At 34.6% G+C, this 12,751-nt stretch overlaps 1 protein-coding gene across 1 annotated transcript; it reads left to right on the top strand.

The window, feature by feature from the left end:
• ANGPTL5 (angiopoietin like 5) lies at nt 1-12,075 on the top strand. Its single transcript, XM_062577738.1, has 8 exons — nt 1-164; nt 1,875-2,022; nt 2,983-3,086; nt 3,657-3,750; nt 4,664-4,764; nt 7,377-7,497; nt 8,505-8,690; nt 10,736-12,075. The coding sequence occupies exons 1-8, from the start codon at nt 66-68 to the stop codon at nt 11,053-11,055; spliced, it is 1,173 nt and encodes a 390-aa protein (XP_062433722.1). The 5' UTR covers nt 1-65; the 3' UTR covers nt 11,056-12,075.
• Nucleotides 12,076-12,751: the final 676 nt, after the last annotated feature.

The following is a 12,751-nucleotide window of genomic DNA, read 5'->3' on the forward strand; positions in this document are numbered from 1 at the left end:
AGAGTGCAGTTCTTTCCACAGAAATTCAAAACCCGTCAAAGCGTTTGCATTTCTTCAAGTAAAAGATGATTCTCCTTAGGATAACCTCATTTATTTGTCTCAGTATTTTTTTGTTCAGCTGGGGAGAGACTGCGATGGGTATTGTCAAACCTTGTTCCTCTAAGGTAAGATTTTCAGTTCTATTGTTAGCTAAGATAAGGAATGTAACTGAATAGTTTCTCAGAACAGTGACAGGTGTTTTTAAAATGTAGGTTGCTTTATTCAGGATAGATATGAAAATATACAAGAATCAGGTATTTTCAGATAGAAGAAGCTGCATTGGAATTGTAGAAATTCCTTGTATATGAAGCAGATCATTTTTGTCATAATGTCCTTTATTCACAGCTCAGTTGTTAGGCCGTATTTTTATCTCACTTGCATCGGTGTAAACCCAGAGCAACTCTATTGTCTTTGGCAGTGTCACAGTTTTTCTTGTGTTGCTAAGGTCAGATTTAATTGTCTACTTCATATCTACTCTTTCAAAAAACAAATATTGATCTAAAATATTTGCTTGACAGTATTTAATTGAACATCTGGAGAGTAGCTGTGATAAAGCCCTGGAACAAAACTTATTTCAAATGTTCTATTTGTAAGTTGCAAATGTTTATTTATAACTCTTATAGAAATGTTATTCCTTTATTTTGTGCTTATTTCGAACTTAGAGAAACCTACTCTTTAAATTCTCTAGCATTTTTTTGAAAAACAAGATGCAACTAAATAATAATTAAGAATTTTTTTGTAAAATCTCCTTGTTAACATTTTTCTGTATTTTCTACTTTCATTTTTTAAAAGCAAAAATCAGGAAAGAACTGTTCAGTGCTGTGCCAGTGTAGTGCCAATACCAGAAAGAGAATCTGAAGCAGAAAATGAGAACAAGTATGTTAAAGATGCAATCAAGTCCAATAATTTTTCTTTTTCATTAAAGTCTGTTTTCAGGGGTCCTATTTACATCTGAAAATACTGTGTACAAACAGTGTACAGTGCCTTGCAGAGATTATGTAATTAAAAAAACAAAAGATTCAAATCAAAATATGTTTCGTAATGTTTTCTACAGTGGCACATGTTTCAGGAATTACTTTTAGCATTTGTTTATGTGATGAGTCAGGGAAATTCCTTTATTTCTTATACAGATTTGTCACATGGCATTGTGGAAGAAAAAAAATACTAAAATATGCAAATATTATTTTAAAACAAGAGGTGTAGTAGTTTGAAACTACTTATACCACTGTTTTTATTATTACTATTTCATATGACGGTATCCCTGTGAACATGATATTCTTTCCTCTACAAAAGCATTTAAGATTTTTTTTTTTTTTAATTTCAGTTTGTCTGCAAGTCTGCTTGGGAGGACGTGGGTGCATAGATTAAAACCAGGTGCAAATATTTCCAGTAGAACTATGTTGATGATATGTAGAAAATGCAAAAGCCTGCTCCTTTCCAGTGAAAATAACTTTGTTAGCATTTGAGATGTCTGTTGGTTATGGTGATACCTAAAATGGGAGCTTCCTAAATAAAAGTGTTTGCATTTCAGGCCTCCACTTTACAGTGCTCAGAGTTAGAATATTTTACCAGTACTTTCAAAACTTACGGAGGTTACGCTTTACCTCTGACATACCCTTGTGAGTTATGCCTAAAGAGAAGACATCCAACAGGATGCAGTCCTACAGCTGTGTAATTTTAGCTCTGTCAATTATTGCTTGATAATTTTTTTTTTTTAATTAAAAGAAGTTTCAAAGGAGGATCCATGGAGTAATCTGCTTCATTTTGGCAGACTGAGCAATTTTATTTATGTTTTATGATCAATTTATTTCCCCCTCCGTTGTTTGGTACAACAGGGCACAAGGAATGTTGGAGCTGTGGAAGGACTACTCAAGGCAGAAGAGAAAAATAAATCTGCAGATATTTCAAAACAAAAAGAACAATGCCTTGTACCATGTGATGTTCAAGCTAAAATTTTACGAGGGGAAAAACATTACATGTGCAGTATGTATTCATAAAGAATACTCTCAACGACAAGCTGTGCAATGCTGTGCTGTGTAATGCTTTGCTATGCTATGCTATGCTGTGCTAATTTACCTTTAACGTGACAGTCTTTGACCCAGCTGCTCAGGCTGAGAATTGGTTAAAATAAATGTGCAGTGTAGGCAGCTGAGGGGCCAAAGGTAAAGTATAATTATGCTAGCCTCTCTTTATAATCACTGGAGGCAAATCCAAGCAGCAGCTCAGCACACCTAAGTCTTTGTTCTCCTCTGAATGTCTGTAGCTCTCTCCATTGGAGAGAAAGAGTGGGATATCTGTCCTTCATTTAGGCATCATAGTTAGATGCTTGAAATTAAGTGGGAGGAAATCTCTAATTCAGCCTGCCTTCTACAGATGCCTATATAGAAAATGTGTCAGTATTCTCTATTCACTGCCTTGACAAAATACTCAGCAAGTGATGTAAACAGCATTGGGATATTTTGTCAAAAGTCTTGTCTTTCCCATATATCTTTTAATATGTATTAATTACTTCTCAAGCTTACTTTTTGTATTTTTAGTATCAGGGCAAAATCCAGGACCATGAGTATAAATAGCAAAGCAAATGATCGAAATACAGGATGACAGAAAACCTAATGTATCTATCTTTTGCCATTTGCATTTGTATTTCTGTGGTACCTATTAACTGGTTATCCAAGTAGCCCAAGGATAAGATGAAATTCTGCTTTGTAGAGCCAAATCTTCAGAAGAATCATCATGTCTTCACTGCAGCCAGTGAGTCTGAGGTTCCAAGCATATTTGGATTTAATCTGTGGTCTCTGTACTACTTAGGTGTCACTTTTAGGCATCCTGAAGTTAAACACCTTTAGTATTCTCTTAGATACCATAAATAAGCATGCCACTTATTCAGTAAAGAATGCTTCTAAATTTATGTTAACAAAGTGGATGAACATACTTCTTTTAAAGGAAATCTGCAGAACTCTCTTGTTGAATATGCAAGAAGTACAAAAAAAATGATAAGAAACATGATGGATGATCAACAGTCTTCTTTGGATTACCTTTCTAATCAGGTACATTTTTTATTTATCATATGAATTTTTATTTAGTTAGCACTACAGTTACTGTCTAACTGTCTAACTGGAGAAAATTAAGCATTTATAGAGTTATTGGAACAGTAGAATTAGGTCGTTAGTACCTGTCCTTTGTACTTTAGGTAGGGTATGAGTGTGGTTTCTACAAAGAGTGATTAGCACCACTTGGTACTTAACTTGGTAGCAAACATGACAGTAAGACAACTGACAGCCCATTTCTACACATTGTTTGCTATATGTAATCCTGTTCTATTTGTGCAAATGACATGTATTATATTACCATTAAATTTGATAATGTTTTACAAACACCACACAATCAGCAGAGATAAAAATCCTTAATCAAACTGAAGGAGTTTTCTTGAATTAAATTGGATTGTGCCTTAAAATGATGCATGCAAAAATAAAAACTCAAACCCATTCGTATATTAAAGTTATGACTCACACGTCGCAAAAATAAACTACAGATTATATTTATCTAGGAGTCAAAATCTTTAGAATTCAAAATTTCTCTTTGCAGTCTATTTAAAGATCTTTTATTTGAACTTGCAGGTGAATGAACTGATGAACAGACTACTTCTTTTGAATGCAGAAGTTTTAAGAAAGCATTTAGATCCACTTCCTTACAAAGCAGTTCAATCTCATGGTAAGCTTTTTTCCCATTTAGTGTTGATATTTTTGCTTTTTATCTTTGTAAGTATCTTGACAAAGAACTAATTAAAAGCAAAAGTAAACAATGATTACGTTTTCAGCATTTATTATGTGTGAATATGCACACATAAACTTTGGAAAATCTCACTGAAAGCAATACTTTAAATCACTTGGAACCTGATAATTCTAGGCATTCTTTTTAAAAAAACTGTTGATTTTTATACAAAATACCTAGTATGATCATCAGTTCATAAGTATTCTGATGTTTCTAAATACTACTTTCTTTTGTAATAAAATAAAGTGTACTTATGATTTGCAAAATCCTTCTTCAAAATGGGATGGAAGCCACGTGTACACTGAACTAACTTTCAGTTAATCTTTGCAGTGTCAGCTCAACTAAAGGAAATATTACCTATAAGCAGCCCTATTGGCATTAGAAACTGCTTGCTTATATATGTTTAACAAGGATCTAACTTAACAGTTGGAAGCAAAGGGTTTTTTATATATACAAATGATGTAAAGACTTTTACAACTTTAAATACGAGTGTTTGCAAGAAGCAATCGTCCTTCTCCAGGTTAAATGTCTTTTTACTCAGTAAGAGTGTTACCCAAATAAGAATAAGATCTATAAAATAAGACCCAGATATATGATCTTTATGACCTGTATAGTGTCAGTTAAGATTAGAAGGAACTTTCTCTATACCAATTCCTATTTATGCTTCTTTCTGAGTTTGATGGAGTTGTGAGAATTTATGATAAAATATGATTTAAAACTTTTTGTGATAAAAATGCACTTTGAGATTATTCATGCATTCCCAATAAAATTCATCCTCTCTGGGCTTAACCTATATTTACTTTTTTTCCAAATATTCTGGCTAACAAACTTCATCAAACATTTTGTTCTCTAGGATTGGATTGCACTGATATTAAAGATATCGTGGGTTCAGTTTCAAAAACTCCAAGTGGTCTGTATATTATCCATCCAGAAGGATCAAATTATCCTTTTGAGGTAATAAATTTATCTTACATAATAGTAAAAATTTGCTTGAAAATATTCATTATAGTTTATTTAACACATATAAGGTACTTTCCTTGACTATTTCTCCACACATGAATAAGAAGTGTATTGTCATCCAAATATGTCTGCTTTTATTATAATTTTGAAGACTTTCTCAGTTTCTACCAAGAAATTTTTAGAAATTAGCTAACTTTATAGTTTTTCTTTGTATATAACAAAGGGTGAATCCCTTTATCCCCAGACAATCGGAACCCTACAAAGTACTACAAAAAAGGGCTTGAACTTGTTATGAAAAGGCTTCAGAAGTATGTTACGACCTGAAAAGAAAAAGAAAAAAAAATAAACAAACTTGATTCTTCCCCCAACAGAGGACATACTGTTTGCACAATATAGGGAGCTTGGAGAAAAGATCTATAACTCACCAGTAACTTCCTTCAAGGCAAGGGAGAGGCGAAGGTCAATACAAGCATTAACCAAACAATCATTAACAGAATGAAGAAAATGCAGTCTGCCTCACCCACAGTTGAACCATAGCACAAAATGCATTTGTTTCAGAATTTCTTCTGGATTGAGGAGCTTGTCTTTGATGGAGGGGGATCCTGTTGAGGAGAAGGATACTCATACTTCATACAAATTACTTTTACTGAGAGATAATCTGACTAACCTCTGTGAGAAAAGTGATTTCTTGGTCCACTTGTAGTTTTTAGCAGATATATCTGAAATGATAAGGTTCCTTTCACCTCAAAAGTATTTTTGACACTTCCACATTTAAAGTTAGTGCCAGTCTCTAAAGCACTGAGAATCAGTTATATGAGAGGAAAAGGTCCTTAAGGAGAACAAGAAACAAAATGAAAAGTCATAAGAATTTGATTAAAATCATTGAATAACAATAAAGAATATTATTTTAAGAAAACTGATTAGTCCAAATCCTTCCATACGTTGAAGCATAAAAAGAGTACAAGGAAAATGGCAGATGAACAAAAGAATCACGACATTAATACACAGACTATTAATCATGCATTTTAAGGAGCGGATAGCCAAGAGTTTTGGAAGGTTTGAAAACTATCTAAATAACAAAAACACACAGAGGCAGAATACTGTAGTAGAAAACTAAAAAAAAAAAAAAAAAAAAAAAAAAAAAACAGAAAAGAAGGCCAGCATGAAATAATTTATTTCAATGATTACTCTTTCATTAGTGAAAAATAAACTACCCCTTAAATGTAATTAAAACTAAATTTTAGCCTTAGAATCATTTGCATAAAGGTATCAGATGAATGAAGACAGCTATTTAGCAAATTTGATCCTGTCTTCATGTTTTCGTGTTTGAAACCTCATATTTTCTAAAGTGAGCTCAGATTTGGATGCCATTTGGATGCTAATTTAAACCTGAATTCCAGGAGCTGTAAGAATATCTAGTTTCAGCCAGAGCTGCAGGTTCTCATCTCAGAAAATTTGTCCCAAGTGGGCTTCTGTGTGAGCATTCAAACATGAGGTAATTAAAAACAATTTCACTTCTGGAAGAATGAATTGTGATCACTTTCTGAAACATTCTTGATGAGTAAATATAAACCAACGATTTTTTGCAGTAAGTCAGAGAAAGCAAACGATTGGTTGGAAATATGCTTCATTATGCACACTAAAGATGGAAAGGAAAGAAATATTCAGTAGAGATATCCTCATGCCCATTTAATTTAAATTGTACCTGGCACAGTCACACCCCTCGTACCTTGCACAATATGGGGTATACAGCAAGCTGCAACGTTTATAAAATATTATAAAGCTTTCAAAAAGAAAAGCCACAGCATCATTTCCAGCATATAAGAGATTAACAAACTATACAGCAATGGCTGTTCTTACATACCTACTCATGTAAACATACAGCAGCCAAGTAAGAATGTGCCATATCAAAGTAATTGGCTGATAACCTTTCATGTACAGCCAAATCTGATCCTTTCAAGAGATATCAACACTCCCATTGATTTATATTGGATCAGAGTTGGATGTTGTGACCAAGCTGGCTCTTGTTTGTATTTCTTACACTCACTGAGAGGAGTAGCCAAGCATGCAATCATCTTCTCAAGACATGGATGAGACAGTGGGATTGTTTTTAATTTGTTTTAGGTATTTGTATCTAAGTATTAATTCTGGAACCATATGTATTTCTTTTTATTCCAGTCCCACACTCCTTGGGTGATTGAAATTACCATGTGATACTCCTGGGAGTACAGCCCATCATCTTCCAGTTGTTCTTGCAGGCACATGATCCTTTCTGTCATTCATTCAGATATTTGTGCTGCAAGGGCTGTTCAAAGCATCCATGACATTGAGTTATTTAAGAATCCAAGATTTCCCAAGTTGTATGACATCACATTGTAGCTCTGTACTGGTTGAGGAAATCTCTAGCTCAAACAGTCTAACAAGAATATAAAAGAAAATAATGCAGTTTGACAGTTCACTTAATTTTCTTTAGGCTTTTTGTTAAAATATTTGAAAGGTATATTGCTTAATGAAACTCTGAAAAGTCAAATTTGTTTTATTTAAAATGTTATTTTTTTATTACAACCACTTCAAGAATTTTCTAGTCTTACCTATGTCTATTTTAGGTTTTATGTGACATGGATTTTCAAGGAGGTGGATGGACTGTGATTCAGAAAAGAACTGATGGAATCATTGAATTTCAGAGAACATGGTCTGAATATCTGGATGGATTTGGGGACCTATCTGGTATTACTTTTAAATATTCTAAAGGCTTTGGATCCAAAGATTCTGCTGTCTGTATGTGAGCTACATTGTATAGGATTTTTAGTATTATAGAGACTAGACCTCTTTCTTAAAAAGTGTTTTATTTATACTTAGAGTTTCTTTTTCACCAAATTAATTGTTTGATCTTTTCAATAACGATTATTGCACTAGTGGAATGTTTAGCCAAGCCCCAGCCTCAGATTCTTTCTCACAAGATGTGATGCAATATTTCCTTTCTGAAATAATTGAGAAATTATATTGCCCCATTTTTTTCAGATTTATAAAAACCTTAGTTGGTTTTGATCACACTTGCAAAATATTTTCTTCAAGGAGAACAAATCAGTGACATTTCACTAAAGGGGATGCAAAGTTATAAACAGAATTGAAATCTCTCAGTAGCTAATACCAACACAAATGTGATCTTATTTTATTATTTTTTCACTACTACTTTCATCCAGTGAGTCCAAAGACAGTTGCTTTTTCAGGAGTTTATCTGGGACTGCAATGAAAGCACACAACTTTTAAGCTATAAAAGCAAGCACAGTTCATATGGAGCAGCCTTTTATGGAAAAAAAAGTGCGATTTACAAAGACAGCAACTCTTGAGCAGAGGGTCTGAGTTTAATGTTACCATTCTATGAAATGCAAATCATTTGTCAGTATTGCCTTTAGGAGTGTTCTGTTTAGTCAAACGAAGAGCACATCCAATTTTTGTATCCTTCCATGTTAGACTGAAGATGAACACTTGGAAGTTACCATGTGGGCAATTTTATAAAATTCTGACAGGGAAAAAGGTGGTGCGGATTTTACCAATGAAGTAGGGAGACTTCTCTTTACTTTCATTAATCTTTTAAAGGACCGTGTGCGTGTCAGACGAGTATTATTGCACTTGATTCAGGAAGTAAAGTAGGAAAAATAGAAGAAACCATTTTCTTTTACAATTTCTTTTTTCTAGAAGTTTATTGACTAAACATACTATCTCTGTTGTAGGGGAATTTTGGCTTGGACTGAGGAAGATTTTTCATATAGTAAATCAAAAAACATCTAGTTTCAGTCTTCATGTGGATTTGGAATCTGAAAATGACAAGCATGCTTATGCATCTTATGATGGATTTTGGATTGAGGATGAAGCTTGTTCTTTTAAAATCCATTTAGGGCATTATTCAGGAAATGCTGGTAAGATCCACTTTCTTAGTATAAAAGATTTTCTCCTTCTCTTAAAGTGGAAAAAAAGGATTCAGAAAGTAATGCTTAATTAGAATGATTTTAGAAATGATAGTTTCTAATTTGTTTTCTCTATTTGTATGGTATTTATGTGCATAGTGAATGCTTATGCAGGTAAATGATTAATGATATAGTGATTGGTTATGCCAACATCAATGTTTATATAGTCAGAAATCACTTTAGCTTGTTACTTCAAGGTCTTCAATGGAATAATAATTGAATAAACACTTCTTTAATAATGAAATTGTAATAGATTCAAGTTCAGAGAATATATATATAATATATATGAGATTATATGTATACATATATCTATCTAATAGTCCAATTCTTTAGATGTCCATTACCTCATCCCCAATTTGCTGGTATCAGTGGAAGTCTTCTTGATGTTACTGTTTTGCTTAGTTCAAAAATAGCCAGATAGTGTTGTAGCAAGGGCAGAATAAGAAATTGGTTGGAACAAATTAGGTCTGTAGAGTGCAACAATTACTGGCTGATGTGTAAACACTGTCTCCTATAATATCCTCATAGATAAGCTCAGGAAGTGCAGGCTAGGTGAGTGGACAGTGAGGTGGATTGAGAACTGGATGAAAGGCAGAGCTCAGAGGGTTGTCATCAGTGGCACAAAGTCTACCTGGAGACCTGTAGCTAGTTGTGTCCCTCAAGGGTCAGTACTGGGTCCCATCCTGTTCAGCTTTTCCGTCAGTGACCTGGATGAAGGGACAGAGTGCCTCCTCAGCAAGTTTGCTGATGATCCCAAGCTGGGAGGAGTGGCTGATCCACCTGAGAGCTGTGCTGCCATTCAGAGAGACCTGGACAGGCTGGAGAGTTGGACAGAGAGCGAACCTCCTGAGGTTCAACAAGTGCAAGTGCAGGGTTGTGCACCTGGGGAAAAATAACCCTAGGCACCAGTACGGGCTGGGGGCTGACCTGCTGGAGAGCAGCTCTGCAGAGAAGGATCTGGGGTACTGTGTCAAATACAAGAGAGAGATGTAGCTCCTGGAGAGAGTCCAGTGAAGGACTACTAAGATGATGAAGGCACTGAGGCATCTGTCATGTGAGGAAAGGCTGAGAGTGCTGAAAGTGTTCAGCCTGGAGAAGAGAAAACTGAGGGGTGATCTTACCGGAAGCTCTGTCTGAATATAAAGAAAAACTTCTTTACTGTGACAGTGATTGAGCCCTGGAACAAGTTGTTCAGAGAGACTGAGGAGTCTGCATCCTTGGAGATATTCAAAAGCCATCTGGACACGATTCTGGGCAGCATGCTTTAGATAGCCTTGCTTGAGCAGGGGAATTGGACTAGATCATCTCCAGAGGTCCCTTCCAACCTCAACCATTCTGTGAAAAATAGAATATTAAATTACAGCTACAGAGCTTCTGTGTTAGTGTATAAGTGTACTATTAGCTATACTAAATGTGTAAAGATTATTGTTAACCATTGCACCATATCTTACTGCTCTTTTCTATTTTTTTTGCTTGATGTGTACTACTATGTAAGAATGTTCATCTATTGCCAATGTGTTGGTGCCTTTTTCTACTCATATTTGTAAGAAAGAGTATTTCTTTGGTAAGACAACAGAACCAGTAATCACTGACCTCTGTGTTTTAACAATTCTCATGACTCATTCTGGGTATTTGGGCAAATCACTGGAATATATGAAGTTAATTACACTTTTTGTTTTATTATTTGTTCTTCCATTGTCTTTGAGGACAGAAGGCTTTACTTTCATAGGTAGTGTGTATCATTAAAAAAGGACAACAAAATAAAGATGTTTCATCAAATTTAAACTTCTTCCATACTTCTCAGCATTCTATACTTTTTCTTTCCTACATCTTCAGCACATTACCAACTTACTATTTGGTGCTGTCTTGAATAGCCTTTGAGAAATCTAGCTTCCTAATAAATTCAGAGGAAACGTTTACAAGGAATGCAATAAGTAAGAAATGTGTTTTTGCACAAATAATCCTTTAATTGTCTTTTTGTTATCTGTTGTACTTAGGTGATGCATTTAGAGGATACAGAAAAGAAGATAATCAGAATACAATGCCTTTCAGCACATTTGATGTTGATAATGATGGATGCAGGCCAGTGTGCACCATTAAAGAACAGCCTGTAAAAAGTTGCAGTAACTTCAGTGATAAAACTGGATGGTGGTTCAACCAGTGTGGCCTTGCAAATCTTAATGGTATTCATCGTTACACAGGTAGATTTCTTGCAACTGGGATTCACTGGGATACATGGACAATGAACAATAAACCAGTCAAAATTAAATCGGTTTCAATGAAAATTCGGAGAACCTATAATCCATATTTCAATTAACCTATGGAAATAGAAATATATCTCTTGCAGTTATGTGGGATAGCATATCAGGGTAACATTAATGCCTTTCATTTTCAGTTAAATAGCTCAGTCTTAAAACTTTATTAGCTATTTTCATAAGATAGTTATTCATTTCTATTATGAAATGTCAGCATAGATGTTTGTAGTGTTCCCACTTGAGTGAGAAGAGCATAAGAATAGAGTTTTGAAACAAGGATGAAGCTTAGAGTGTTTGTTAGCTTTTATTCAGCTGTTTCTTAAACAGGCTCCGAGCCACTGGAAAGACTGTAACAAACACATCACTTGATTTCAAATTGAGAGAGGGGAGTAATGTTGGCTTTGAACATGCTTTTTTTTCTATGCTGTCTGCACATCTGAATTGCCAAGAAATTGCAGCAATTTTTTTTAAAAGTCATATACCTGCTGTTTCTGTCATATTTTGGAAAAATACCTTTTCTTTGCCTTAGCTTAATTTTCCAGAACAAGCACTTCTTTCTATTCTCCTTCTCAAATGAGATACACTGACTTAAGTCAGCGTATATGTAATGTTCTGTATACTCTCAGGGCCTGATTTTAAACAAGGTATGTACTTACATACAAGAACTATGTTCTATTTTGTACTTAGGTTTCACAGTCAATGTGTTTTCTAATTGGTTTTTTGCTGTACTACTAAGATTTGTCTTTTACACAATTCACTAAAAACACATTTTCAAAGAAAATGGGTAAACATTTCATATAACCTTTGGAATTTTAATTTTTGGAAATATGGGCCTGAACTTGTGTTCTTCATCCTGACTAGCATTCACTTTGTGAATGTTCATGTAGTGATGAATAAAAGATTGAACTTGTACAAATCAATTTTAAATTTTGTGAATTGTTTGAATTTCTCTCGGTAAAAATGGAATTATATCAACAAAAATGTGAATGTGGTCTGTACAGTAGTGTTTCTGGAATGCTATCCCTTCTGTAGGAGTTATGTATGTATAGCTATTTCTCTTCTCTGCTTCAGTTTCCATAGATCTACTTTGTAGTAACATGGAATTAAATGTGTTGAAAACTCTGTGGGTTTCCTCTTCATTATCTCAGCCTTTGTATAAGCATTAGGATGGTGAGTGTAAATCATCAGCAGCTCAGAATTACTATGTTTTAGAACTTCTTTCCAAAGATATATAAAACTACAGGAGGAAGGATACTATGTACACTCTCTTTGTGCCTCCCTCTCTCTCCAAGCATATTGAGTGCAATCCCTATCTAACAGCAACATGGACCCAGCAACCTGGTAAAGGTAGATACTAAAATGAAAGAGTTTCTGCATTAAGACTAACAGCATTAGAGCAATATGTGGCTCTTTAAAGACTGTTAACTCTGGCTGTGAGCCTTGATGTCACTGTATTATGACTGTTATGTCAGAAGGAATTCCATACAGTGGAAAGTACACGTGGCTATATTTGACAGAAATTTAATGATAGTGATGACAGCTTGAATCCTTCATGGTGGGACTGGTGCTCTGACAACCAGGTCCAAACCTGTGAGCAGAAAAGGAAGCATCTAAGTAGGGAATCTGGATGCTGAGTGTAGATCAGGACACTCTGAGGGTCCTTTTGAGTTTATTAGAATTCCTGCTTAAAAATGAAGGTGGTAAATGAAGACTGTAGATGTGTGCTGGCAGATCTTACTATGTTTAACAATCAGGTTT

Source organism: Rhea pennata, chromosome 1 (genome assembly GCF_028389875.1).
Source record: "Rhea pennata isolate bPtePen1 chromosome 1, bPtePen1.pri, whole genome shotgun sequence".
In the NCBI taxonomy this organism is placed as follows: Eukaryota; Metazoa; Chordata; class Aves; order Rheiformes; family Rheidae; genus Rhea; species Rhea pennata.

Coding starts and splice junctions, on each gene's coding strand:
- ANGPTL5 (XM_062577738.1), top strand. CDS start 66: ATGATTCTCCTTAGGATAACCTCATTTATTTGTCTCAGTATTTTTTTG. Junction 2,023..2,982: donor GGAAAAACATTACATGTGCA/GTATGTATTCAT, acceptor CTTCTTTTAAAG/GAAATCTGCAGAACTCTCTT. Junction 8,691..10,735: donor GCATTATTCAGGAAATGCTG/GTAAGATCCACT, acceptor TGTTGTACTTAG/GTGATGCATTTAGAGGATAC.